This window comes from Columba livia, chromosome 5 (genome assembly GCF_036013475.1).
Source record: "Columba livia isolate bColLiv1 breed racing homer chromosome 5, bColLiv1.pat.W.v2, whole genome shotgun sequence".
NCBI lineage: Eukaryota > Metazoa > Chordata > Aves > Columbiformes > Columbidae > Columba > Columba livia.
The window spans coordinates 26084989-26112924 of NC_088606.1; the positions used below are offsets into that span (position 1 = coordinate 26084989).

Genomic DNA, 27936 nt, shown 5'->3' on the forward strand with positions numbered 1-27936 from the left:
AAGGGGGCAACTGCGCGAGCACAGGCGGGAGCACCCGGGGAGCCTGAAAGGGGCGGCGGACTGTACCACTGCGACATGAAAGGGGGCGCAACACGGCTGCCGGGAGGGGCAGTGGGGGGAATGAAGAGGGAGATACCACTGCCGGTGGAGGTGAGAGAGCGACCGCAGCAGCCGGGCCCCGGCCTCACCGCCCGGCTCCACCGGGGGTGCCTCCGTACGCGGCTCCGAAGTCTGAGCCGGCGGGGCCGAGGGGCAGGTGCGCTTCAGGGTGGCCTCTCCTTGCTCTCCCAGCGCAGCTATCCGGAGCGGGGGCAACTGGCGGCTCAGTGCCGCAGGTCTCCGGGACCTCTCCTGACAGAGGGGCGGGAAGGCCCGACAGCCCCCTCAGAGTCCGCCCGCCGCCGCCCCCGTTCTCCGGTACTGATGTGGCCCCGCTGGCCACGAACCACCTGTTGTTCCTCAGAGTTACTCGCTGGGAAACTCACCTCTGCCCCCTCCATCTGCCCCCGTGCAGCCGCGGGTCTTTACAAAAATAAAAGTATCTGGGCGAGATCCCTCGGGAAGGGCCTGGCTCCCACCGGCCGGACACGGCAGCCCGCCGCGCCTGCTCCCAGCCGGACAGCCGAGCTGACATTGGCCCGGCGGGGGAGGAAGGGCGACAGGTGGATGAGGCAGCGGCCGCGGCCTCCCGGCCTTGCGCAACGGGGTTGTTGTGTACGTGCCGGGCTCGTCACCAGCCCCAGGGCCGCCCAGCCGCGGGGCACTGACTGTAAATTAGATTTCTTCAAAAACTTCGTTTGCTAAAAAATTGATCCTACTGGGGTCGCTGACAGAAAAGTGTAAGGGAAGATACGAGAAACAGTAGCCACATAGCAATAGATTCTTCTTCGGCTCATTCACTAGGGCTAACCATATTTTTGTATTATACAGGGTGTTTCAAAAAGATGGACCCAACTTGAAATCACTGTATCTCTGCAACCACAAACCGCCCATGAATGAAACTCTTACCGTTTGAAACGACAGGGCACAGAATTTCAAATGCCTCTCCCAGCACACAAACAGCCCCCAGCCTGAGTCTTTCCCAGGGTGGTGACCCTGCAACACAAGGCGTTTTGTGTTCTGCAATTCAGCAAAACTGAATCCGTAACTGCGGTGCAGCATGCATTCCAACGGTGTTTTGGTGTTGCCCCGCCAATGCCAAAGAGTATTCGTCGTTGGTACCGACAATTTAAGGAAACTGGCTGTTTATGTAAGGGGAAGAGCACAGGGCAACCACACACTTCAGAGGAGAAGGTGAGTCCATCTTTTTGCAACACCCTGTATTTTTTCATATTTTTTTTACATATACTTTTAATTAGTGTGCACTCGCTCAGTTTTCACAGTGCAAGGTGGTTGACTTGCCTGTGATGCTGGTATCACCCTTAGGTGTAAGTGGCTTTTTTAGCTGTATTAAACAATACAAGAATGAGTTTGGCCATAGCAGTGACCTATCAATGAGCGTTGAAATCCAATCACGTTCATGAGAAAATAATGCAAAGCCCTTTAGTTTTTCTCTTCTAGGCTGCAATTTAGTCAGAATCTAGGTAAGTAGACAGGAAATCAGGAACAAATTTATGTGTTTCTTAAACTTCAGTTACCTAATCCAAACAAACTCAAATACCAAAATTAATGAAGTTTGACGTATACCACTTTACCTGATATAACTCCTCTGTTTAGAGGGAACAGTGCAACACGATCTACCTTTTCTCACATTCTCTTGCAGCACTGTTTCTTGTGCAGTTATGTCCAGTAAGGTTCACCTTCACTCTGGCCCTACACTCTTGTATTTAAGACATCTCTTTAAAAACTGTAATATCATTTTGTAATTTATATATTTGCTTAAAAAATAATTTTTTATGGAATTCTGAACTATGTGAATATTTGGGAATCAAGGCTTCAAACTTAATTTTTAAAAATAATTGAAATATTCTGGTTATTTTACTCATCCTAAACCAAACTTTTAAAGTCCAAGCAAATTTCATCAGTACTGTCATGGAAACTAGAGGAAGCTATGAGTTTCATTTAAAACAAACAAACAAAAAGCACACATCAACAACAACAAAATGCTGATGTTTTGGCCACTGAGGTATTTTCTGGCTGTTCTGTAGAAAAAAATAAATGCACTAAGTTAATCAGATTCTGCAGTGTGAACAACAAAGGCAGATGACCAGCAGCTAACCTGACATTTTCTTGTTCCATCTCTATCTCATTTAGCATCAGATACCCTGCTCCGGCAGGGGGATTGGACTAGATGATCTTTTGAGGTCCCTTCCAATCCCTAACATTCTGTGATTCTGTGGGACTGCAGAGGGTTTATTTAAAAGGATCTTGTTTTAGTTCTTTTTTAGAAGTTTCATTGAAGAACATAACTAATAAGTGACTGTCTTAATTTTGCACTAATGCCAAACATATATCACATAAAGAACTCTTACCTTTTTGATAATACTCGCCATTGCTGAAAACATATATTTTATCAGTTCCCCAATCTCAGCAGCATTCAAGCACAGAAGCATCTCATATATCCATCCTCCTTCTGGTTTGTTCATAAGGAAACAAAAAGGTTTTACATTATAATTATCAATTTAATATAATTCCAACTATTTTTTTTTAAGATTGCAAATTTCTTTTCCCTAAACTTAAGAAACACTTACCATTACTTGGAACGTAGTTCTGGATGGCATCTGAGAAAGGCTTTTTGACATCAAATGGAAAGTCAGCTACTGAACTGTCAATTTTTTCTCCAGAATTTACTGGAGGAAGCACTATTGCCTTAGAATGTTGGTCACTGTTACGTTCACTGTCTACAGCTGCATTCATTTCATGTTCCTTCTCTGGTGTTTCTCCCAGTAGCTTTCTTCTACTGCCTACTCCTGCAAATAATTGTGAAGGGAAGTCACACTTATTTTCAGACAATTCAACTTAGACACAATTTTATATTAACCTTTACAAAGACTTTGATTTTTTAAAAATTATTTTCCTCAGTTTAAAGCCAAACACTGGATTGCTGTATCAGAGTAAAAATGGGCTACAGATTTAAGAAATACTCGTTCAAATAGTGGTCTCAAAACAGAGTTTGGAGGATAGAACTTTAGGCAAAACTGGTGTTGTAGTAAAGTAGTTAAAGTCACTGTTCAGGAAAAAATATACTTCTTTTTGATAGTTAGCCTATAGATTCATTGTTTGGGATTAATAGGTCTCTTTCTTAGATTATCTCCAAATACAAGTGAGAAAAGCTTTATGAAGAGAACAATTAAAAATGCCATGTAGTGCTAAAGATTAACAGCTTCCCTCAAGATAACAAACTTCATTGCAAAATACAAGAAACCACTGGCATGATGATGCAGAAGTATGGGTAAAGGCACCCAGCTGCCTCAGTTTCAGTGACGGGGAGTAAATTTCATGAAGCAAATAAAATACCACTTTCAAAAAACCCCACACAATGTTTACCCATGTAGAAAAAAGATGCCATTTACAAATTGATTAATTTTTAATTCTGTGCTTCAAGCCAGTATTGGCCAAAGATACTCATCACAAATACTTCAGTAGTCAAAAGTCAGGAAGAGTAACTGGCTCTTAAACTGTTACCATTATATTAACTGAACCTGTATTATCAGATCCTCAAAATAGCATAAATCAGACATTACTGTGAATGAGGCTCACTACCTCTTGATTGTAAATCACCAGAGGAGACAGCGTTGTATCTGTTGTGTTTTTTTCCTCAAACAAAGCATATTTTGTTCTTGCTAAATCACTGCCAGTGAAGCATTCATCCAGTACCTTTAACTGCAGTTTGGGATGTACACTGAATTGTTATCACAGACAAAAGCTCTGGCAGCTCTAAAAGAACATTCCTTTTTTCCATACATTTTTCCTGCCCAGTGTCCAAATTGTGCCCCTTTTGCACAGAAACAATCAGTTGTTTCATCTGCATAACTTTGTCTTTACATGAGTAAGCTGTGATTTTATGATGAATCTTTCAAATTACTGGTGCAGCTGCATAAATTTTCTTCCCTCAGACAGATGATCTAAGGGTTGCTTACCATCTTATTTTAACTTCATATAAAATTGTTGGAATGTAATCAGTGGGCTGGGTAAATCTGAGTGTTTATCATACACTGTTTGCCTGGTTTTACTTATTTTTTGGGACACGAATGCTGTCTGCCCTACTATGATACGGTCACTTTCATTGTTTTTGCTGGATTCGGCAGCAGTACCTTTTCCAAAATGCTAAGCCGTCCTTCCTCAAATTTATCTTGCATAATTTCTAAATTGATTTAATCATTTTATGCACCTTCTACAGATGTAGTAGTATCTTTTTCTTGTTCAGATTCTTTTTCTCTTAACTCCATCCCATTCTTTTGTGCAATATTTAATTCCACTAGTCCTCATGTAATTGCTATTTTTTGTGTTTTTTTTAACATAACAAGTATCCTCAGACATTTTTCTATAGGCTTAATTGTTAGTCTTACTAAAAATATTTGCAAGGAACCGTGATCGTCTGGTAAAATAATACCTGGAACCCTTTCTCTTATAATGCTATTTTTATTATTTATATTTCTGGACTTTGACTCTCTCTGATTTTCAGATTTTTTTTTTCTTTCGCTCTCCTATCTTGTTTCAGAAGCAGCAATTAATTTTTCCGTTTTATCCATCCTTTCACTTACAACAGTATCTTCTTTTTTGACACACACTTTATTAGCCAGGTTTCTGAGTAATCCCAGATTATGGGGATTTAATTAATTTGTGGCTTTCTAGTTTGAGGGGTTTTGGAGACACTAACTGTAATTCTTTTTTTTTTCTTTAAAATTGTCTTCTATTTTAGAGGTCTTCTAGGGTAAAAGTTCACATTCAGTCAGAATAATATCACATGACTGCTGTGTTGCTTTTATTGTAAATAAATGTCCTTCATAATTTTTTTTTGGACTTGGATTCTGTTGAAGACTTGAGCATTACTGTGCCTTTTGAAGTAACGTATGATGATGCCTTCCAAAACACAGATTAATGTTCTATGTTTTGTATCTTGCATTGTCATAATGGCTTGAATGGATAGGCCTAAATCTGATGACACAGAATAATATTTTCTCTTACTTTATTACATGTGATTTTTATATTTCTTTCTAGTTTCTGGATTAGAACTGTCCTCTGACCCATTCCCTTGTACCAGAAGTTCATGTTTTGAAAATGAATCTTTTGTGTCATTTCTGCTTCACTTTTCTAATGACATTGCACATTCATAGGGATTTGTTCAGTTTGTACCTTCTCTCCTGACAAGCAATCAGCAAGAGCATCAAGTGTTGTCCTATCTTCTACTAATCGGGCAGATTTTTTTTCCCCTTCCACTGCCCTGTTTTTGCATTGCCAGCTGAAGAGAAAGACTGCTCTCTTTGGAGGTATCCACATTACTGTTATCTGATTCATTATGTTTAACTTTCTGATTTGAGCTGCCTTCAGTTTCTTTTCCCCAGAGCAGTTTAGCAAGGCTTACACTGAGGCCTTTTTTCATCATGGAAGCTTAGTTCGCCTGTTCTCAGCAAGCAGTTTTTATTTTCCATTCTGAAACTCCATTTATCTTCCAGGTAGCCAATTTCTTCTGAAGTTTTTGTACCTGTAAGACTGAAGCCACTAGATGAGGGGTGAGGAAAGAAAGGTTGGTCTGGAGTCAGTTCTAAGAACTCCTCAGATTTCTGATCCTGTTCATCATTAAAAATATCCTGACTGAAACTGAAATCTTTGATGTTGTTTTCATAAAAACCCTGTGGGTTGTTTTTATTCTCTAGTTTGTGAATTTTCTCTTTCACATCACCAGCCATTTTGAACTAGCTTGTTGATGCTGAATTCTGTTGTGATCACAGCATTCAACTGGTTTGCCTTTCTCAGATGTTTCCAGACTAAGACTTGGCTCACTGTCACATGGGGTCTTCTTGATACCCAGAGGATTATCTGCAGTTCCTGGCGGTTCCCCATAACTTGGTAATTCATTCTCTGAATTTACAGATTCTTGAATACAAGTATTCAGGTTATTTTGTTCTTTATACACTTTTTCAACTCTTTCAATTTTGTATTTTCCCTGCAGACGAGTTCCAGTTTCCACTGTATTCACAAAATTTAATTTTGAAGATAAATGTAGAGAAAGTTTGGAGGCAAGGTCTTCATAACAACCTTTTATACTGGTGTTTTCGTGACTTCCACTATTCTAAGAAACGTGATCTTCAGCACTGGAATAACTAAACAAGGGTACATATTGTCTTTTAGATACTTCAGGTTGTACTAGTGTTTCAACAGATAAAATTTGTGAAGCATCACTGTTTCTAACTAATTTGACAAAATGTTTTGTATTGCTATTACTACATTCATTATTTTGCACAGCTAGTGAGGAAAACAGATTGCTTTCTTAGATTGCACCCTCATCTTTTTCCAGACAGCTCCTCACTCTCTGTTTTGCATGTACTTTCATTGCTCTGTTATTATTCCCTTGTAATATTTCATAATCACTTTCAGTTTGAGGGATTTCTTCTCTAAAAAATACATGTTGTTGCAAACTCTGCGCTTGTTCTTCTTCGTGTGTTGAACTCCAATACATCAGTATGTCTGCAGAACTACTAAAAGTGAAAAAACGGTTCTGTTCTTCAGCTATGTCAGGCCTTTCTTCTGTGTTTTTTGTGTCTGAGGGATCACAATTCTGAGGTGGGCTAGGAGAAGAGGAAATCTGATCTGATGCAATTGATTCATGTCCCTATTGATTATCATACGTGTCCACATTATAATTAATAAATCTATTATAGATATTTGTATACCAACCTGACTGGACATGTTTACTTTCTGACTCCTGATTTCTTTGTTTAGCTTCAGCGTTTTTCAGCAGTTGGCTTTCCAAGACCAAGTCTTGTACTGAACTGTAAGGTTCAAGTGGCTTCTCTTTGTCACCTGTTAGTATATCAAAATATGATTCTGTGCTATTTGAGGTGCTTTTGGTGCCATTAAGGGTATGCATACTTGCTGGTATCTTCCCAGGACTTGGCATGTTACCGTATGAATCTGTTACTTCATGTGCGTAATTCTCTTCATCTTCTTCACCTGTCACTGCTTTAACTGTTTCATGGTCTAAAGGCTGCACTTCTTCATTCTTATTTGTTTGATCCTTTGTCTCTCTGCTTTGCTGGTCTTCCAGAGCAAGACCAAAATTAAAAACATGACTTAAACCCAAATTAAACCAATTTGACTTGGATTCTTGGCCTTCACTCTTTCCTTCTTCATATGCCAACAACGCTGTGACTGCTGTTTCCTCTTCGTTACTGGAATGTCCAGGCACACCGGAATCATCATGGTTTTGTGGATCACTTTTCTCTGATGCCAAACCAACATCTACATTCTGTTCACCAAAATACAGAAAGTCCATCAGTCCACCTTGAAACCAAGCAGATGCTGGGGGTTCTTGTTCCTCCTTATCGTTTGGCTCCTCTAAGTCATTTTCAGCAGCTACCATTATTTTTCTGCCTTGGTATATATATTCTTCTAAAGATTCAGTAATTGCTCTTAAGGGCTCTTCATCATTTTTGCTTCCTGTGGTGAACCATCCTGCAATCCAACTAGATTGAGTTGGGATGGGTTCTGGTGGGAGACTGGTTTGTGTTTGTGGCTCTTCATTATCATCTTCTCTGTTCTCATTTTTTCGAACCAACTTTTTGCTTGCAGACTCCTCTTGAGTGGGACATTCCTTGCAATCATTTTCAGAAACTGATTCAACTCTTTCTTCCTTTCGCATGGAGCCCCTTGTATGTTTTAAGAGTTCATTTTCATGCAGCTTCGATTCTGCATCAGATGATGAATGTTCACTTTCTTTGTGCTCAGGTAGTGCACTATTTTCATTTTCAAAAGTGTACTTATCTCCATGAAGACAAAGGAAATCAGTTTCCTAGAAGGACAGTTTTAACTGTTAATATGTTTTCATGTGTAATTTTCTACAGTACTGTGTAGCACAGCAATATATCTTTATTCTCTTTCTTTCTGTGTAGTTGCACATGTGTATAACTTTACACAAAGTATTGTAAGTTATTATACTATTCCTATTCTATATTGTTTATTAAATAAGCATATTTTAGAGGACATTAAACATGCAAATGGACTAATAATGAAAAATATGTATTGAATTATCTGAAATAAAATATGTGTCAACACTTGAATTTCTAACTGGATATTAAATTTTCAATTTTCACCTGCTGATTTTTTTTACCTTAGTGAGTACTTCAACTTCTTCTGCAGTTAAAACTTGCTCAACCTTGACAGCATCTTTTGGGAAATATCCAAAATCCTTTCCTTTCTGTAAAAAAAAAAATATAAAAAGAATGAGAGCATTTAAACTTCAGTATGTTAGGTGCTTGCATACATGCTAGAAAATTATGAATAAATAAATGATAAGTTTATAGGACTGTTCCCCAACCCCTTCATTTTGGTCACGCATACACAAAAAAAGGTTCTTTTTGCTTCACAAGTTTTCAATTTGTCACTTCACAAAGCAAGGGGAAGTATATTACTCCATGTTACTATTTTCTGTGTTATTTTTATGAGCATGTGTTTATGCAGAACCGTATCAGTAGCCTTAACACTGCTTCAATTGAGGCAGATGGTCTCCGCCAGCTCCTACTGAAATCAGCTGCAAATTTCCTATTTACTCAAGTGGGAGAAAAGTCATAGCTTAATAACTAGTGACACATAATATGTTACAAGAGAAGTAGGATGTGAAATTCAGGTATGAGGCCAGCTGCAGCTGAAGAGAAAATGGCAGTGAAGGTGGCAACAGTACAGAAAATAAGTTGATGACAATGCCTCTCCCCCAAAAGTAAGGACCAGTCTGACCAGGAAAACAACCACTAGCTTTATATCGAACAGTTGCACAGAGTCTTGAATGGAAGAATACATCTTGGAAAGCAAGGAGGAGTGAGATACTTGCAAAGATACTCTTGGATTCAAAAAAAGAAAAAGGAAGACAGAATTTGACAGTTAAACAATGAAATGTGACAGATCATTTACCGGAAAAAAAAAAAATCACATTTTGAAGCACACAGTTTTACTAGCAGTTGGATTTGGATCAATGCATCTGTTCCTTCTTAGCTATAACATAACTGCATGGTCGTTCTAATTACATTGTCAATTGTTCCAAATCATTAAATATGTGTGATAACTTCTCTGAGAAATTTCCTTGAACATGAAGCCAGGTCCCAGTACTAGATCACTGATTAAGCAACCATAGCACCTTCTTACCCACGGACCTGTAGGGAGGTGCTTGACCCGCCGAACCTGGATGTTTTTAAGGGAACCAGAGCAAGTCATTGTAGTCAAATGATTAGATGAAGGAGACAAAAAACTTGGATTCTGATCCTGACTTTGTTTCTCCATGAGTGATCTTTGCCAAGATGGGATTTTCCCTTTCTATATAAAGATAGTAACAATGACACACCTCCCAAATACTGTATTGATCCATGACTCGTTAATATTATGAAAGAGAGGGAAGATCCCTAGAAGCAAGCAGACTGCAGTTTTTACACTCTTATTATAATCACTAAATTATTTATGGGGAAAGTGTTTCAGATTGAAGTACTTACACTTCCTGTCCACAGATTTTCATTTTTCCTTGAAAGTTTGGAGTATACCGTTATCTCTTCCCCTGGTTTGAAGTTAAGATACCGGCAATCAGGCCCTGAGTAGTCTGTAGTGGTTCGAACTCTGCTCATTGCTGCTGGAATAGTATGTAGAAAGAAAGAAGTATAGCAGCCATTTTGTCCGAAATCAGAAGTCTTATGTATATAAATACATCAAAATGTTTGTTAATACATCAATATGTGCTTTGTAATGATACTAATCCATTTATATCATCAAGTGGAAAGCAACTAATGCAAAAAGCAGCCCAGACCTATCCTGTTTTCATTCTTATTTACTGCAGACATCAAGGGCATTTTCCAGTCCTTATTCAGACAAGCTTTCAATGCTGAAATGCATGTGGAGAATTAGCAAGTTCAACTACTAAAGCCAGATCTAAACAGCTAAAGAATATTTCCCAGGCATATTTAAATTGTATATTTTATAAATTCTAAGTTAAATCTAGTAATTATTTTGGGGATTTTGTCCTCTATTTTGAATACATTGATATTAAAAAGAAAAGAGGTAATTTTAAGCAATATAAACCTTAAGCACATTGTCAAAACCAAAGTTTCCAATTCAATTTGAATGACTTTTAAGTTCTCTTTGTCTTCACCGATCTCCCCACAGAAACCACTACTGCTGTGCTCTGGTCACTTTGCAGCCCAGTCCACCTGCTGCCCCACAGACATCTCTCAGCATCCAGAACCAGCTCAAGTCAGTGTGGCTCCACAGGAACATAAAGATCCATCAGCAGAGGAAACCCAAGCTCTCTTCCACTTCAGGACAAGCTGTCCACATCGAAAGTGCAACAATTAAAGCTGCCAACCGATGGAGACAGCTTAGAAACTATGCATGATTATGACAGGTTTCACAATGGCAATCAATGAATAATAAGTGGGGCATTATTTATTGCTGCCCACTTGCGATTCAGTGGTTCTGCCTCCCACAGAGCTCTTTACTCCCCAGGAATTCCATAAGCAGATAATGCTCTTACTTCACTTTAAGAAGAAAAAAATAAGTAAATAGGATATATTAACAGTGTCTTTTGTAAGAAGGATTACAAAACCCCTATTCTAAACAGTTTGCTTACAGTAGAAAAAATAGAGTTTTGCAGAATGGGCTGTGAATGTACTGCAAACACAAAATATATAGTCTTCCTGCTCAGTGTATAGCCTACCTTTTTTTTTTTTTTTACATTTCTTTTGTACCTGTAACAAATGAGTTAAAAATACTTTAAAGCTGCTTTGTACTGCCTATTTTGAGGAAATATGAGTAAAACTAGCTATTGAAGAGTATTTTTGCTGACCTTTGATCTTTATATACTTACACAACACAATCCAGCAAGTATTTCTTTCTCATTTTGTTTGAAAAGTTGAAGTCCGTTGCTCATAAACTTAGTATATTTACAACTAACATTTTCTATGGCTGCTCATTTTCAGTCTATTTCATTGCTAATGTTGACATTATGGTTTGTAATAGCTGCATACGCACCATCACCCCCTTTTGAAAAAACAAACAACTTTTTTACTTACTCTCACATTCCCGATCACCACACTTCTTCCATTCTGAAAGTACCTTCGTACTCCGCAGACTTGTTAAAAATGAAACTACCAACAGGAAAATTCTCCCATCCAAGACCCTCGACATTTTAGATTAAATCTAGAATGCATAGAAACTGTGGAAACTGCATCAATGCACAGTTAGCAAGAATATTCTACGTTATTTTTCTTAGTCTAACAAAACATTGCAAATAAACTGCTCCTTTTCTTTCTCTCATCTGGTTAAACAGAAGTACACTATGCTGACCTGCTAGCAATCTGCAAAGTCCGGTGTCCTATACAGTTAATAATTAACTACATTCTGGTAGCGAGACTGATGTTTTGAATACAAAGAAACTAGTTCTTGTCACATCAAAATTAAGCCTTTAGTGGAAAGGTTCTTTTGTACTGAGTTTGTGGAAGGTTGTGTTAGGGGAAATTCAACAAGTATTAGGGTTTTTTCTGGGTTATAAATGCACTTCTAATATACTTCTTCCATCTGATTTTAAGATGGCCTATGTTTATATGGATTTGAATGAGTGTTAATATAGCTAGTGACAATTTCCTATTTTTTTTTTTTTATTTTAATAAACTATATTTTTTGTCCACTGATACATTTGGGATTATTGATAGGTGGTCGTTGGGAACTCAGAACAGGATTTTTTTCCACATACTCTTTTGAAGTTTTCACACACATTAGATGCTAAGTAAAAGCCATTAGTACGGGGAATATATACCCAACTGCAAGTCTTTTAAAGGTTCTTGGAGATTTTCAGGCACTTGGGACAACTAGAAAATCCATATGTTATCCCTACATCGTACATCACAGAGCAACATAACCAAGCTAAGCAGATGATCTGTCCTGCTTTTTAAGGAATACCCTCTGTTTCTTAGCAACGTATTATCCAACAGGAAGGTGTAAATATTTTCTCAGATACAAGCTATTCTTTAAAGCAGTAATTATGCAGGGAGTTGTACACTGGTCATAAAGGTGTGAAGTTGTACTATAAATGAAATGCTACAGAGAGGTTTGTGTTAGAAGTAAGCTTTGCTTCCAATGCTTCACATTGTTGTCCTGCACTTCCTTGGTCACCTAATCACAATACATCTAAATTGCCTGCAGAAGGGGCTTCACCTTTCCTGCTCTCCTGCATGGGGGTAGCCTCTTCTCCCTCCCTTCTTGATAGTGCCCCAAGAATCTCCATTCCTTCCCAGCCTGATGATGATTGCCATCATCTGCTTCCTAGCAGGCTGCCTCTCCTCAGTCCCCAACATGACTCAAGCAGAATTTGCTCTGTTTTCTCTTTCCATGAACCTTGGTTGGATCCTACTTGCAGCACAGTTCTCCTCCCTCCTGTTCCACATCCAGTCCCACCAGACACTGGTGCTTAGCCTCATCTGCTGGGCCAGCAAACAGATCATCTACCAGAGGTCAGGAGAGAGAGCACAAAATGAGCCAGGGTCACCTTAACCAGCATCATCCTGCAAACAAAAATATCACAGTAGGTGACATGTCCTCCAGTGTCAATCTCAGACTTTGGCCCCTTCCTTTGCCACGTGACCTGGTAGTCAGACTGGCCCATTTTATGACCTTGTGCACCAGCTGCCTCCGCTGTTAGATCATCCACCCACAAGCTCCCTGTACACCAGGGAAAACCATAGCTCAGCCCCACCACTTGCTCCTGACCGGCTTTGATGCTGCCACATCCCCAGCATCAACATTCTCTCCCCTTCACTCCCTTGGATCTTGTGTTGCTTAGAGGGCTGGTGACAGGAGACCTTCCCTGGTCTCCTCCAGCAGGTGAAGGGGGGGCAATGGAATACCAAGCAGCTAAAAGATGCCAAATGCAAAGAAACCCAGTGAGAAGAAAAGTAGGACAGATGAGTGTCAGGGAATATACATTTATATTGGAGGGACTGTCTCTGTATACTCAGTGTTGTACAAAATTAAAAAAAAAAAAAAAAAAAAAGGACAACACTTTTATCCCATCAAGATTTACAGCTGGTCAAAAGGGTCTTTCATAATGTCACATACCAGCCATAGAACATGAGACAAAACCCAATAATGGGCCTAGAAAGGTTAACAGTACCTTTTTGAGTCTGGCAACATGGAGCTGATTCATCTAAAAATGGAAAAGCCAGGTATTCTGACACCTAAAATTATGTACTTCAGCAAGTTTGTGTGGGAAGACAAACAACCAGACCCACACCTTGAGATCTGCACATTACTGTATTTGTCAAAAGAACACTGAAAATGGCTCTGACGTCAGTTTCATATGGACACCCAAACTAATTCTCAAGTCTTCATACGGAGATAAAACGTTGCAGCTTGTCTTACCTACTCAATTTAATTTGCACCTGCAATTTTCAAGTTATTCTGGGCACTGCTCATTGTGTAGTGTAGTCTCAACAACGCCATTCTTCTAGGTCTGAAGCTGTTAAAAGCCTGATGAGCACAGCTTTGATCTCTGTGTTATTTGTTCCTCTAGTAACTCCAATAATAAATCATATTTATATAAAATACTCTTTTCCTCTGTGCCTAAAGCCTATACTTGCAGATGTTATACAAGCATAAATTCTGATCACCTTTGGACCGAAGTGAAAGATTCATGGAGTTTATCATAGCTGCCTTCCAAAGGACAAAGTTGAAAGCTTTATAGCAGGCAGAGTGAGATTTCAGTTAATTACTATTCTGCAGAACTGAAGCAACAAATGCGAGTACTATGATACATGCAAAGATGAACACAGCTAATGAAAGAGTAAGATCTATCTCCAACAGCTTTCATTAGGATGAAACTATCAACTTTTTATTGGCAATAACATCTTAGTGACTTTAACTACCAAGCTAAAAATGCAGGGATCCCTTATGATATATTAAAATTCACAGAAGGATCAACTCAGAATTGATGGTGCAATTTAAATAAACCAAGAAGTATGGCCCACCGGATGGCTTTTCTAAAACGTGATTTTGTAGAAATACAAGAGATGTTGCATTTCCGAGACTATTCAGTATCTGCATTAACAATAAACATCCCAAAGCAATTAATAACTTGATAAAAGTTCTAAGTACATAAAAGTCAACATTTTTTTTAGATAACAACAGTATATCCAGGTGTGGTTATATTTTTATAACAATACTAAAAGGCTCCATACAGAACACAGGGTTTCACTGTGTGGAATATCGCAAAATATGGCAAAAGCACTTAAAAATATAGTTCTCTTGACTGAGGATGTTTGGATGAAAATACAGATCAACTTTTACTGAAATGTCACACTAAAACCTTTTTTTTTAAAAAACAAGTATCTTCTAAAAGTTAATAAATCCAAAGAAGAAAAGAAACACTGATTCACTCTTCTAGTTAGACAAATCTAAATGGGTAACAGTCATTCATCATCCAGATTTAAAACAACTGTTTTTAGCTAGGATAACAAACAGGGAAGCAATAATGGCTTTTTCTTCCTCTTATAAAAAGAGTAAAAAGCATGACAACTAACAGTGCATTTCTAGAAAACCATGGAACTTGTGACTTACATTACTTTGAATCTTGATAATAGGTTTCCATGCTTTGAGTGCCTTACATTTCGCTATATGATAGAACACAGTCACCTAGTAACAACTGCCCGAACGGGGTTTGTGGTAAAACACAGGTTTGCTATAAAACTGAGATGGGAAAAAAAAAAAGTTTGAAAGAGTAAAATTCTATCCTCCAAAACATAGATCTCTGTATGTTACTCATACAGCACTGCCACAGCATTTGATCCCATCATAAATACATGTAGTTTCAGAGAAAATCTTCTTTGGGCAGGGACTCATTTTAAATATCTGGGACATGCATGAAATGAATATGTTTGTCATGTCATATCACTGTAATTGCTACAAAAATCAGCAGCTGAACCTAAGTCTCAAAATTACAGCTGGGAACACGAGACCATTGCTTTCCTGATAAACAAAATACGCTCTAGAATTCTATTTGAAAATTTACTGGTTTTTGAAATGAATTTTGCTGATGGGGGTTGTTTAGTTCACCAATACCTACTTTCCACAGAAGGTTTCCTTTGAATACATACAGTGAAGCTGTTGTAAGCATAAAGACATCCGTTTTGGTAAAAAAGCAGGAATTTGAAGAGGTGTACCTTTTCTGTAAAGTCATGTTTCAGCTTATAATGAATGAACAATTCGTGTAAAATCTACTCTGACGAGGGCTGTGAGGGGAGCATCATGGAAAAAAGCACATTCTTGGAGCTTTCCAGTTTGTGCATCAGGACTGAAGAAAAAGACAAGTATAGAGTCAGTGCATACAATAAAAAATCCCTGACTGCCTTCTGAAGTGATACCTGAAGCTGACGGGACCATCTGATGGAAACACTCCACAAGCCAGGCAGAGCATACGTGCTATGTTGCACACTCACATAAAGCATCTCAACTTCATTCTTAGTTTTTCCCCTTTTTCAATAATTCCTTTTTCCACATTGCTTGAATGAAAAATAGAACAAGGTATTTTTCCTTTGATCTGTACTCGGCACTGTGGGGAAGGGAAATAAGAAGATGTTTTAATAATTTTCTACCCCTATACTATCTGCACTTAATTCTCACGAACCCCAAGCTGTTGCATCGAATTCAGTCTTGAAGCCATCAGCTATCTGAAATAGGAGACTGCCAACAGAGGAAGGAAATTGCATCCACGGCCTCAGCCCTGTCCACAGCTGAAATTATTTCAGGGTAAGAGGATGGGACCTGGAGAGCAAATGTAACAATTACTAAAAATACTACTGCTTTATAAAGACAGGAGACTTTATGTAATATTATGCTAATAGTGTACTACCATCTTATACTGTTTCTGTAGTGGAATATTGGTTGGAATATCTAGCTTTTAGAAAACTTCATACTTACGAAGTTATCACACACTGATGTTACACTGAGCTGCTTAGATTTAGCAAAGCTAACAATTAACAGGACAGTTTAACCATGGCAGTTTCTTCCAACAAACATTAACTGTCAAGTACATCACCAGCTTTGTACTCAAAAACAAAACTTGTCAGAAATACATTGCTGGCTGAAATATAACCTGAAACAAAGTAATCAATCCATTCCCTAGTTCAGTTACCACTATGCACCACATCACTTTTATAAACCCTGTTCCTCTGAAACAGCAGCTGCTGACAAGCAACCTACCTCTCTAGCTTTGCATAACGACTACAGTGTCAGGCATTAAAACCAGCACAGTAAATACACTATGGCAGTGAATCACTCAAGCTTAAAACAAGAAACCTTAAAAATACTCAGAAAAAAAAAAAATTAATCAACAAAATTAAAATGATTTCCAAAGGCAATTTGAAATGTGACCATTAGTTGAAACATGCAAGCAAGTAACATTTCCTCAACTACTTGGCATAAAAGTTTGTTCCTTGTGGTAAACTGCTGTGTTTAACACCTTCAATAAGGCATTTGAACTTTTGCTTGTCCTTCAAAATACAACCCACATTAAATCACCACACTCTTCTGAAGGGAATATGGTTGGAGACTACAAGAACTAAAAATGATCCTCAGCTGTAAAGAAGCGGAGGCAGGTAGGATACTGAAGTAGCAAATGGTGTGAAGAATCGGCATAAAGTATTGAACTTGTTGAGAAGGGGGAAGCCTGAGGAGCTTTCCCACTGTGTCTGTTTGTGCTGAAAGAACACCCCACTTCTTCCCTTGCTAGACACTTTTTTTTTAAGCCAGGAAGTTCAGCACTTCAGAAGTCTGTCACTACTCTTGAGTTCAGATGGAAAATCCAAAAATGTACACCCTCCCAAACTAGAACTTTACAAAAGTCTGCCCTATGTTCCAGAAAAATGGGCTATATATGGCATTTCATACACTAAAATAAGCTTACATGTCACTTCCATTCCAAAACCTTTATAGGACTTGTGATCTGCGATTTGGCATAAAAGATACAGGAGTTCCTGCCAAGACAACAGGATTATAGCAGTGTTTCAGATTCAGTTAATAGGCATTAAAGTCTACAAGAACAACCTCGGATATAGAGCTTCTAAGGTACAGACACTTGCAATTATGATTCATGCTTTAAATGCAGAAAGACTAAGGTAACACATCTGTGCTACAGAAAACATCATAGGCATTGAGTAGTCTACAAAGCCACATTTATTTGCACATGTACAGAACAGAGCAACAGATGTTATTGTTTTCCATACAAAATTATATAAAAACAGTATCCACCTTCATAGATAACACCATACCACCTTAAGTTGTATTAAATACATTCAGAAAGCATTCTTACACGCACACAACATCAGTATTAGGTAGTCCCAGGTAACTCCAACACTGCAATGTAACTATTCCTAGTGGTATGAAGGGATCAAATATTAGTCTGCAACTAAAATAAAGAGAATCCTGGTTGAGAAGCAAGCTGAAGTCTTCCCTCCACTGGCCATAAAAGCAAGCAACATCATTAAACAGATTAACTGTCTCCAGAACATAGACGTAAATACCACCAAAGCACCTGCAGAAGGCAGATAAGAGTGGTGTTCCAGACTGATGAGCTATCCTGGCCAGTGTTAGCATTCCCATTTCATCACTGCTTGCTATGGATAAGAAAAAAGTTTTATAAAACTGGAATACAGAATTGCATAAAAGCTTGTGATTACAGAAGAAAACAAAAGGTATAGATGCAAATCCATTACTTCCCCTTCCTACCCAGCACTGCAGAGATTACTCCCTTTACTGGGTCTTAAGATTCCCATTCTTGCAAGGAATAGAGGGGAAAAGCAAATTTTTATGGTTCCTGCAATGCTGCCTCCCTACATATGATCTAAAAGGGGAATTTAATTGTCAACAGGACATCTCAAACAATTTATTTAAAATGCACATTTATTTCTACCAAAAAAAAAAAAGTGTATGATACAGAAGAAGTGATCACAGCTACTTAAAGGTTTACCTATTAAAATATACAGAGGATCTTAACGAGTACAGGATATTTAAAAAAAGATGCAAAGGAGTGTTAATCTTTTATTTTTACATTTTCAGGAACTTCACATAATTTTGGTAAGTAACCTTTTACAAAATTATGTAAAAAGTACAATAATGCCTGGTAAACAGTCTGCATTTTTCCAAAAGATTTTTTACAGCATGCAATTCTTAAGGCAGCCTTCTCCTTATAGGGAATCCTTTCACTCAAATACTCTTCCGCTGCAAAGATTAGGCTAAGGAAGCTTGGTCTCTTCTGTTAACGCCTTTTGTCTTTCCTGTCTGATTTACGGTCTCTTTCACTCCGTGAAGTTCTCTTGCCTGACCGACTACTTTCTGATATAGATCTCTTTCTATCAGATCTTGAACTTTTATCCTTTGAACTTTTGGTATCTCTGTTCCCACCTTTTGAGGACTTGTGACTTCTATCTACTCCTGAAGCATCCCTTCGCTTCCTGTCTGTGCTCCTTCTGCGTTTTCTATCTCTGTTATGCCCTCTTCCTCGGCTTCGACTTCTACTTTCACTAGTGCTAGAGCTACTGCTGCTACTGCCCCTGCTAGTACTTCCACTTGTAGTGCTGCTGCTGGTGGAACTACTCCGACTGCTAGTGCTGCCAGTGCTGGAACTACTTCCAGTAGTAGTACTGCTTGAAGTACTACTGCTACTACTGCTGCTGCTACTACGGCTATGACTCTTACCAGTTTTGTTCCCTGCCCTACCCCTGCTTCTACTCCTAGTCTTATTCTTAATTTCTACACTCAGTGTCTGAGTCTGTTCTGTCTGTGCCTCAGTCACCTTTACAGATACCACAGCATCTTCATCCTTGTCTGTCTGGGGCTCTGTATCCTGAGTGGACTGAGACAACTGAGGTGACTGTGGCAGTGGCACAGACTGCGGCTGGGATAGACCCTCAGCCGCAGGATCTGGCTGAGCTTCAGGTGCCTTCTCTTGTTTTTCTTCAGGTTCAGATTCAATTTCTGGTTTGATACCTTTATCCTTTTTGGGAGAAGGAACACTACACACTTTTTCTGGCTGAGCATCACACTCTGCTTCTGGTTCCACTTCTTTGCCATTTTCATTTTCTACAAGTTCTACACTATCAGCCTCATTCATTTCAGCCACATCCTGGTCATTATCCACTGGCTGAATGTTTTCACTTTCCTCTTTTATGACTGTGACCTCTTCATGCTGACCATCCTGTTGCTTGTCATTCTCCCTCACCTCAGTAGTCTCTTCTACTTTCATCTCCATTTCATGTTTTTGTTCATCCTCTTCCTGTTCTTTCTCTGCATCACTATGCCCTGAACCTATTTTTCCCTTTTCCTCCCCTACCTCCTCCATTTCTACATCATTGTGCTGATTACCTGTCTCCAACTCTTCCACCTGCTGAGCCGCCTTACCCTCTTCCTGCTCCTTCTTCTGTTCTTCCTTCTTTTCTTCTTTCTGCAACTCCTGTTGTTCTTTCTCCTTCATAGATTGTCTTCTGGGCCTGGCCTCCATTTTGTTAATCTGCTCTGCAAATTCATTTCTCCTGCTTTCAAAGATCGCTAAGGAATAAATGAATAAATAATAATTTCAGAAAATCTACTGATACTGAAGTCTATTTTCCCCTTAATAAGCTAATAAGTTATCAAATTGTTTTAACTTATAAATACTGCATCCTTATTCATTCTGAAGTAACAAGCCATTCATGCATAATGAAAAAGACTGCTAGTTACCTTAAGAAAACAAAGCAAAGGGGATAGTCAGCTCAGCTGAGTATCAGAACAGTAAAGCCCTAAATTCAGGCTAACAAAAAGAGTTTTTGACTTCATTAAAATCAATCCAACCAACAGTATAACAAAATAATACCTTAATTTCCTGGTATTTATATATTAACAAGGTTATACTTCCTAAGGTAAACAAAAGACAGAATCAGCAAAAAGCTGGTTAGGTATTAAGAAAGCTTAAATAATATAAGCTATTCAGACAGGTAAACTAGCTTATCCCACAACCCCACACAATGAAGAAACATTTCATAAGAAAAAAAACCCCAATACATTCTCAGTTTAATAAAAGAAGAACAGTAGGACTACCATCAACTGCAGTATTTTGTTTTCCAAAAAGAAAATTATAGTTATCCTGTGAAACAGAAATGAACACACATTAAGGAAAAAAAGTAAAAATTATCATCATCAAGTTCTAGTGTTGCGCTTAAGAAAATGCTTCTCAAATCCCTTGTAAAAATCTGCATTTCCTTGGGTGTTCAATCCATAGAATCTGCCTTTTCAAAAACTAAGTTGCTGCACGGGCATATATCTGAGTACTAAAGGTAATATAAAGGACTGTGTTTTAAACACATACCTCTGAGATTATTCATACACCTCGCTTGACTTCTTGTAAAAGAAGCAAAGCACATCCAACATAAAAATAAGTCACTGAAAGAGTAACGTTCACTTATGATGAACACCCATGCAAGAAAACACAGTTTGCCCTAACCATGAAATGAATGTATTTAAGCAGAGAGACTTAAAATTAATTAATACAGCAAACAAAGGGAAGCAAGAACAAGGGCCTTTGTATCAAAGACAACTTACCATTCATCTTTCTCTGTGAGTCTTCCATCAACTTTTGCGTAGCAGGACACATTCTGCCAGGTATGTAGAATAAGTGGGGTTTTGTCTTCGTTCTAATGTATTTAATTATTTTAGCATTATGTTCATTCCATTCTTCTTGCTGAGAAATGAAAGAAAATAACCCTAAGATATACTAAAAATAATTTTAAAAAATATTTAAGATCAAGAGCAAAACTAAAACTCACCAACTGCGCAAGCTCAACCTTTTGCTCCAGTAACCGCAGCTCTGTCTGTTTAGCACGTCTTTCTTCAAACAGTTCTCGCCTTTCATTTTCAACTTGCTTTCTTTCTTCCTCTGCCTGCACTTCAAGTTTTTGCTCAATTTCTTGTCGTCTCTTTTGCTAAGATAAATAAAGAAGTATCTTAAATATTTTTTCTAAATCAAGAAAATGTTCCAAGAAAGTTTGGTCCAATTAAAACTTCAAATTATTTATGCCATTAAAGGCATTCCTAAAAACGCATTAAGAAACATCTCCTAAATTACAGGTAAAAGAAAGCAGTGTAATTGCTTGCCAGCACTTGATTTTTTGTGAGTCAGCTATAAAATTATGGACCCCTGTAGATTTCTGTCTGCTTTTTTGTCATTCAATTTGGATTTGAATTTTCAGCGCAAGCTTCAACGCTTTTTTCCCCCCTAATGGCAGAAAAAAATTGAATCGATTTTGGGTATTCCACTTGGAGGCAAAAAAAAAAGTCAACTCCCCCAGAAACAAAGGAAGGACTGCAGACTGGTGTTTGTGACCAACAAAACAAATTACATTGCGAATACTTTCTGCATATTCACTGCTAATTAGATATATTACTGTAATCCAGGAATGCCCTGTTCGTATGTCCTAAACAGCCATATACTCAGACTGTACAACAGTTGTCTAATAAAAAAATATAATTCAGTGCCTGGACAACAAAATAGCCATGTCATAAAACTCCTTAGGCCTCTACTTTGTTTGATTTATACTTAAGCGTTTTTTGTATGAAGAGAACAATGCCTATACAAATTCTCAAGAAAATGTTGCAAAGAGCAGTAACTCCTCAAAGTCTCTTCGTGCAAACACATACTACTAAAAATTAGACAAGGATTCTGTGTTTCTAGACCATCCTAATCTATAGTTTCTTGTTCTAAAGGCAAGCAGGCAACAGAGAACTTTGGTCCTTTCTCATGTGCTACACAACAAGTTAAATAAAACAGCTGGATATCCAAACACTGAATCTTAAAGTAATCAATACCAACACTGCAAGCCAGCTATGCTAACACTACACAGAAAAGGTTTTAAGTTTAAAGACTGCATCTGCTTCCACTGGACTGCTGAAAGCAGGACTTTTAAACACTGTTTTTAATCTAAAGGTTATAGTATTAACTGAATAACCCATTAAGGGCAACGGTAAACAAATACCATGTGCTCCACAATTTAAAAGGCCACACTAGGAATAAAGTTACTGTCATGCTATATACAAGTTTTTTGAAGTTACCACTAAGCTATAAAAAGCCTTCACATCAGTACAATCACATATGCATTTATTAAAAACAAGAACTCTTGCTTTTAATACTGAGAGCGGAAGCCATTTGTAATCAAACAGAAAACTTAATACAACCATTCATTTCTGTATACTTGGTTATAACTTACACATCTGGAACACAGCAGGGTTAGCACTGCTTTAGCAATACTGAATCACCATTACAGAAGTAGCCCATGACCTATTAAACAGTTACCTGAAAAAATCTCATTTACTTTGAAATAATATACACACAACAATATACACACAAAAATAATATTTTGTATTTTACATGTTTTAAAAATGTACTGCAATTAAAAACAAACTCACTCAACAAAACATTGCCTTTTCGCTTTTGCAATGCTAAGAAATACTGTTGTATAGTCATGAAATTGTTATAGTCCCTCTCCTGCCAGCCACCACAGTTCGACTAAAGCAAACGAAAATCTACAGGCACTCTTGCCAATTTGTTGCACCTGCAACCTAGACCATGGGTAACATTCATTCCTATTTGAAGCAGCATAACTATAGAATTTTACTTTATTATTTACAATCTAGATTCAGACAGAACTAAAAGTAAGTACCTTCTCAGTAGAAACTGTGGACTCCTGCTTAAATTTTTGAAGAGTGCCCATCAACAAGCCAAATATACGTCGATTCCTGAATAAAAACAAAAAGAAGTTTGAGATACAGTTCAAGTACTAAGATTTTTATTTGCATAAGTGATCAGAAGAGACATTCATTTTTAAAAGCTCAGTATTACTCAACACCATTAGCAATAGAACACATATTGACTGTGCCAAGAGTCATGGATATAATTTACAGTGACATATCATATTTTGCTTAAGAGTAAGACATAGCTCTTACCCGTAACATAGCACAGTTAGCACTGGGAAAATTGGAAGCTTGCATGTTTTACATCTGGAAATAATGACACTAATGAAATATTTAAAAAAATAAATCCAAGAGCAGAGATTACTGAAGAAAAGCTTCAGTAAGTAGAGTGCGAGTTATCAATACAGTAGTGAACTGGAAGGTCATTGCTCTTTGTGATAAACATAACCCCTCCACCCCACTCAGAGGATTAAGGAGAAATGGAGCCACAGGGGAGTGAAAGCTTATCTGTCGCAATTTGCCTAACAGTATCTGCTCCAACGAGACATGGCACTGTGGGATGAAATCAGAATTGCTCTCATCCAGTTCAGTGTTGTTTTGAGAAAGCTTAGTAAATAAAATTCTTCAAGGAATTCCCTTCTTCTGAACAAGACCTAATGTCTTGAATTTCACTCTTTCTTTCTTTCCATTTAATCCCCAATGAAGCATTTACGGAAGAGGCAGACTCTTATTTGCCTTGACCTTTTCCCCAATAAAGAGTGAAAGGAAATGCTACTCTCTTCACTCAATACCACTCTACTACTGTGGCACAAACCTGACATGGAATGGTAAAGGTGTCTGTATATTAAACACTAGAAATGGGAAGAAATAAAAAATGGGAGAGCTAGAGATTACTCAAGGTGTATTTGTATATGAATGACATCCCAGAAGAAATGAAGCAAAATCAAGAGTTCAATGGATGCTGTCCTTCTAAAGAGCCTCTTTCCACCATAAGTCACACAGCCAACTCTCTACTGAAGTGCCAAACAGTAAAACAACAATTCTGAGGAAACGAACTTTCAGTGCCTGAAGCTCTAGGAAGTCCACTAAGGATTTGAAAGTCCTCCTGTAAGAAAAGCAGTTAGAAACTGCTGATAGAAGTAACAGCAGTCTGTTAGTGGTGGTGTAACTGTAAAAGAAGGAAGGAAAGTGCCTTTTCTGTGCTAATTGATCTGTGGTCCCTGTCAAAGAAGATCTCTATAGTTCCTTATTCCAGTGATCATTCTTCTATTTATTTGAGGTGTGCATTCTTATTGCATCAGGTGAACTGCAGAATGAAGTGGATGGAGTTCAAGAGGTTGGACACAATTGCAAATTTGCTTTTCTAACACCTTTTCCCAACAGAACTGCATTTTTGCAAGAATGTTTATGAGCTACCCTGACACACACACACAAAAATATAGGAAAAAGGAGGTACACATAGGAGGAATCTAGAAAGAAGCAGGCAAAAGGAAGTTTGGACTGCATACATAATAATGAGCCTGAAAGTAATAAAAGAAACGTGATGGAACTAGTGCATTAAAAAAAGAGGAAAAACCCCGAAGTCTCCTTCAACCAACAAAATAAATGATTTACCAAGACAGTTGTAAAGGTGCAAAATGGTAAGTAACCAATGAAGCTATATGTACTTCTGTCTTGACCAGTTACAACAGCACTAGCAAGCCTTTTCCTGTAGGTGGCTTGAGAAGCATAACAGAACCCACCAGTTACAGTAACTATGTCTTGCTGTGAAACAATTTTAAGAAAATATTTTTAAAAAATCAATTTTATACCATTATGGTGCCTCTTCAATGTCATCTTTGATACATTATAGCATCTGTATAACACTTAAAATCTAAAGCTACTTCCTGTGCTAACACTCAGAAGCATCACATAAGCGCTTGAGCGATTTCTACATACCTTTGTTTTCCTTTCTCATCCATATTTTGATCTTGTATAAGGTCTCGACGTGTTCGCTCTTTGGAGGTAGCAACAACAGAAGATGGCAATGCTGGCTACAACCAAGAAAAACAAATTACTGTGCTCATGTTCAGGAAAGTATGTTTCTTCCCACACAACACCATTTATCATGTGTTACCTTTTTAATATCATCATCCTCTGCATCGCTTTCTTGGCGTGATTCTCTTCTTGTCCGACGTTCTCCACCCAGCCTGAGGAAGAGAAAGCATTAGTGGACACTAGAGAACATATGTATTTAGGACAGCATCTGGTCTAACACAAAAAAAACAAGTCAGCATATCTAGTCAGAAGAACCAACACTTCCAGTAAAAATCTTCCTACTGTTCTCATGACCAGTACGTAGCATTTTACAGACAGAATCTACTGTTGGTAAAAACCAGTGAGACAAGACAGTTTAGATTTTAATACAACTTGTACAGTAAAGTAAAACAGAAGAACCCATATTCATACCATATTTGACTTTTTACAATACCTTTTGAATTTATGTTTTTAATGTTTGCACTTTTTTTTCCAGAATCTCTCAAATGTTTACTGGTATAAGGGGATCTTGCAACAGATTTAAATGCATCAGGATATTAAGTTTGGTATGATTTTCAAATGAGAAGTGCTATTTAAGTTACCTAGCCAAGTACCTAGAAACAGGTGAGAAGAGGCAGAGCACTTAGGACCTGAGAACTTGGACGAACTGAAGCTTTAACAAAGAACAGGCAGTGGGTTGTATAAATTATTTTCAGCTTTCACTCCCAGCTTTGCGGCACAGCACTTCACTAATGGTAAAGCCACTTTACAGTGTTCATTTGTATTAACTCAAAAATTCAAAAGCAAGCCTTGCTTTAGTCAGAAACTACCATTGCACAAGTGCCCACAGAATAAAGCTCTGTATAATTAGCCACATCTGAGGGATCTGCGTCCATGTGTGAAAACTCAAAATCTGATCCAATTGTCATACTGTACGCATTCAATTTATTGAGATCTCAGTCATAACTCAATTTGTGTCTACTGTAAAACAAACCTAGGCACTAAGCAGAATATGATATGGCAGACTGTACATCAAACAGAACAGAAAATCCCAAGAATCTTTGTATTACTACATTTTTATATTATTGCTATAATCATTGTGTTGCTGTAACATATAAAAAAATTCACTGTAGTCAATTGCTATCATACAAATGTATTTCCTACAAGTCTCAAATATGTAATCTCTCAAGAAGACAGTGAAAGTCATCAGTTATAAACGGTATTTTCCTTAAACAGTATTTTCAATTTCCTGTTATAAATTCTCATTCTGATAAAGGAAGTTATCTGCATCAGTTTTTGCACCCACCTACTGGTTGCCCCTTCAAGATCCCTCTGTTTGGCTGGGGGTCCTCCTCCACTATCCGAGAATCCACGCCTAAAAAGAAAACACTTGTAATCTCTGAACAAGTGAGGCTAATCCCAGGTCCACCCTAAACCTGCACAATCAAACAGTATTTTGGCTTTACAGTCATGATATAACAATAAGTTTTACTCAGCTCTAACATAATTTATTGTTATTTCTACAACGAAGTGTTTAAACATACTGCTTGCGGACCAACTAATTTAAACTTGAATTTCTGCACTTACTCAACTGAGTAGCTGCACTTGAATATGGAGCTCCATTATGTTCAAGTGCCTACATCTGCAATAACTTTCAAGGTGTATTAAGACTTAACCAGCAGTTTAAAATTGAAATTCAATTTAAAAATCCACTACTTACTCCATTAATAAAGAACTACTGAACAAAAATTGTCCTTTTCATTCTACTTGAGACAGGGTGAAGTAGAAAAAAAAAAAGGGGGGGGTGAAGAAAGGAAAACCCATAACAAAACACTAGTGGCTTTACATACATGGGTTTTAAAATTCCCATTGAGTTCAACTCTTTCTATTCTCCCTAGAAAAGCTACTAGTTTCTTAATTACGGAGAGATTGACTTTGAACGATTTCAAAGAGACAAGGCTGCAAAGGTTAGGTGAAACCACCAGTTTAAACCTGGTACAAGTCAGAACTAGACAATACTCTAAACATCAGGCTATGATATAAACCCCCAAATGCTCTGTGGGCCAGCTTTGATACCTGCTTACTGAAACAGCAGTACAACGAGCAACAAGGTCAGAAAAGAAACACAAACCCCCCAGTGTACAGACAGCAAACCAGGGTCAGGGGCAAGGTTGGAAGAGACCCCACTGCCCGCTCCTTACCTCAGCAATAAACTCCCACGGCCTCTACCTCCACCAGGGCCTGTGAGGGCTGGCAGTCTATTTTGAGGGGGCCTGCAAGAGACAACGGCCGCTGTTAGCGGGACCCGAGCCGCAGCACGACCCCAGGCTCTGCTGCTCGCCCCACCACAGCTGGCCGCGGCCACAATCGCTCCCTCACGCACCCCACAGCTGCCCCCGTGGCCGCCACAGCGGGCAGACACCACCAGCAAACCCTCCCCACCCCCCCCGCGCTGCACCAGAGGAGCGGGAACGGCCCACAGAAAGGCGCGGGGACGGCGGCCTGTAGGCAGCTCCTCGGCACCCGCCCCTCGGGCCCCTCACGCAATCCCCCTCACTCCCGGGACACCAGCACCCCCGACCGCGCCCCGTTCCTCACAGCCCCTTTTCTGGCGCCGGCGCCCCCGCCTCACCTCACGTCATTGGGGTCCCGGCCCGTGAGCTTGCGGATGTTCTCGTCCACGTGCTTGAGGCTCTCCTTGGCCTTCTCCAGCTGCTCCTGCAGCGCGCGCACCGCCACCGCCATCCCGCCGCCGCGCGGCCTAGCCGGAGCCTGCCGCAAGGCACCGCTGGGTAACGGGGAGGAGAGGCCCCGCCCACGCGCGGCGCGGCGCGGCCCTCCTGGCGGCACAGCACTCCGGCAGCCGCGGGAGAGAACGGTGCAGCCAATAGCCCCTCGGCGGTCTCCTCCGACCGCCAATAATCGGGCACGAGAGGAAAGGGCACGCCCCGCGGGAAAGGCTCACTGTAGGCCCCCGCCAATCACAAAGCTCAGGGACAGACTGGCATCCCGACCGGC

The 27936-nt window shown here is 39.0% G+C and overlaps 2 protein-coding genes and 1 long non-coding RNA gene across 7 annotated transcripts in view; 1 reads left to right on the top strand and 2 right to left on the bottom strand.

Annotated features, from left to right (window-relative positions):
• MIA2 (MIA SH3 domain ER export factor 2) overlaps positions 1-11461 on the bottom strand; it is a 37658-nt gene extending 26197 nt beyond the window's left edge. For 2 of the 4 annotated variants that reach the window (XM_065063963.1, XM_065063960.1), the window contains exons 1-6: positions 11208-11461; positions 9639-9772; positions 8270-8356; positions 6838-7951; positions 2691-2909; positions 2472-2572 (exon numbers count right to left, since the gene is read on the bottom strand). In XM_065063963.1, the coding sequence (XP_064920035.1) occupies positions 2472-2572; positions 2691-2909; positions 6838-7951; positions 8270-8356; positions 9639-9772; positions 11208-11322 (1770 nt within the window). In that variant the 5' untranslated portion in view covers positions 11323-11461. Of the gene's footprint in view, positions 1-485; positions 696-2471; positions 2573-2690; positions 2910-6837; positions 7952-8269; positions 8357-9638; positions 9773-11207 lie in introns of those variants that run through there. The other 2 variants (XM_065063962.1, XM_021287424.2) reach the window with 2 other exon arrangements.
• LOC135579556 (uncharacterized) lies at positions 11-11088 on the top strand. Of its 2 annotated transcripts, none has more exons than XR_010472887.1 (3): positions 11-150; positions 931-1293; positions 10303-11088. It is a non-coding gene; the product is annotated as an uncharacterized LOC135579556 (long non-coding RNA). The 2 variants fall into 2 exon arrangements; XR_010472888.1 differs by having other exon boundaries at positions 121-256.
• Positions 11462-17340: 5879 nt separating the features above from the next.
• Positions 17341-27822, bottom strand: PNN (pinin, desmosome associated protein). The gene is made up of 9 exons (XM_065063970.1): positions 27551-27822; positions 27120-27191; positions 26225-26293; positions 25019-25091; positions 24841-24935; positions 22872-22947; positions 20982-21137; positions 20758-20896; positions 17341-19728 (listed from the first exon to the last, which is right to left on the bottom strand). The coding sequence occupies exons 1-9, from the start codon at positions 27661-27663 to the stop codon at positions 18440-18442; spliced, it is 2082 nt and encodes a 693-aa protein (XP_064920042.1). The 5' UTR covers positions 27664-27822; the 3' UTR covers positions 17341-18439.
• Positions 27823-27936: the final 114 nt, after the last annotated feature.

Excerpts from the sequence above, each read along its gene's own strand:
- PNN (XM_065063970.1), bottom strand. The coding sequence starts at position 27,663 with ATGGCGGTGGCGGTGCGCGCGCTGCAGGAGCAGCTGGAGAAGGCCAAG. Across the intron at positions 27,192-27,550 it reads CGGGACCCCAATGACGTGAG|GCCCCCTCAAAATAGACTGC; the intron begins GTGAGGCGGGGG and ends TGTCTCTTGCAG. Across the intron at positions 24,936-25,018 it reads AGGATGATGATATTAAAAAG|CCAGCATTGCCATCTTCTGT; the intron begins GTAACACATGAT and ends TCTTGGTTGTAG.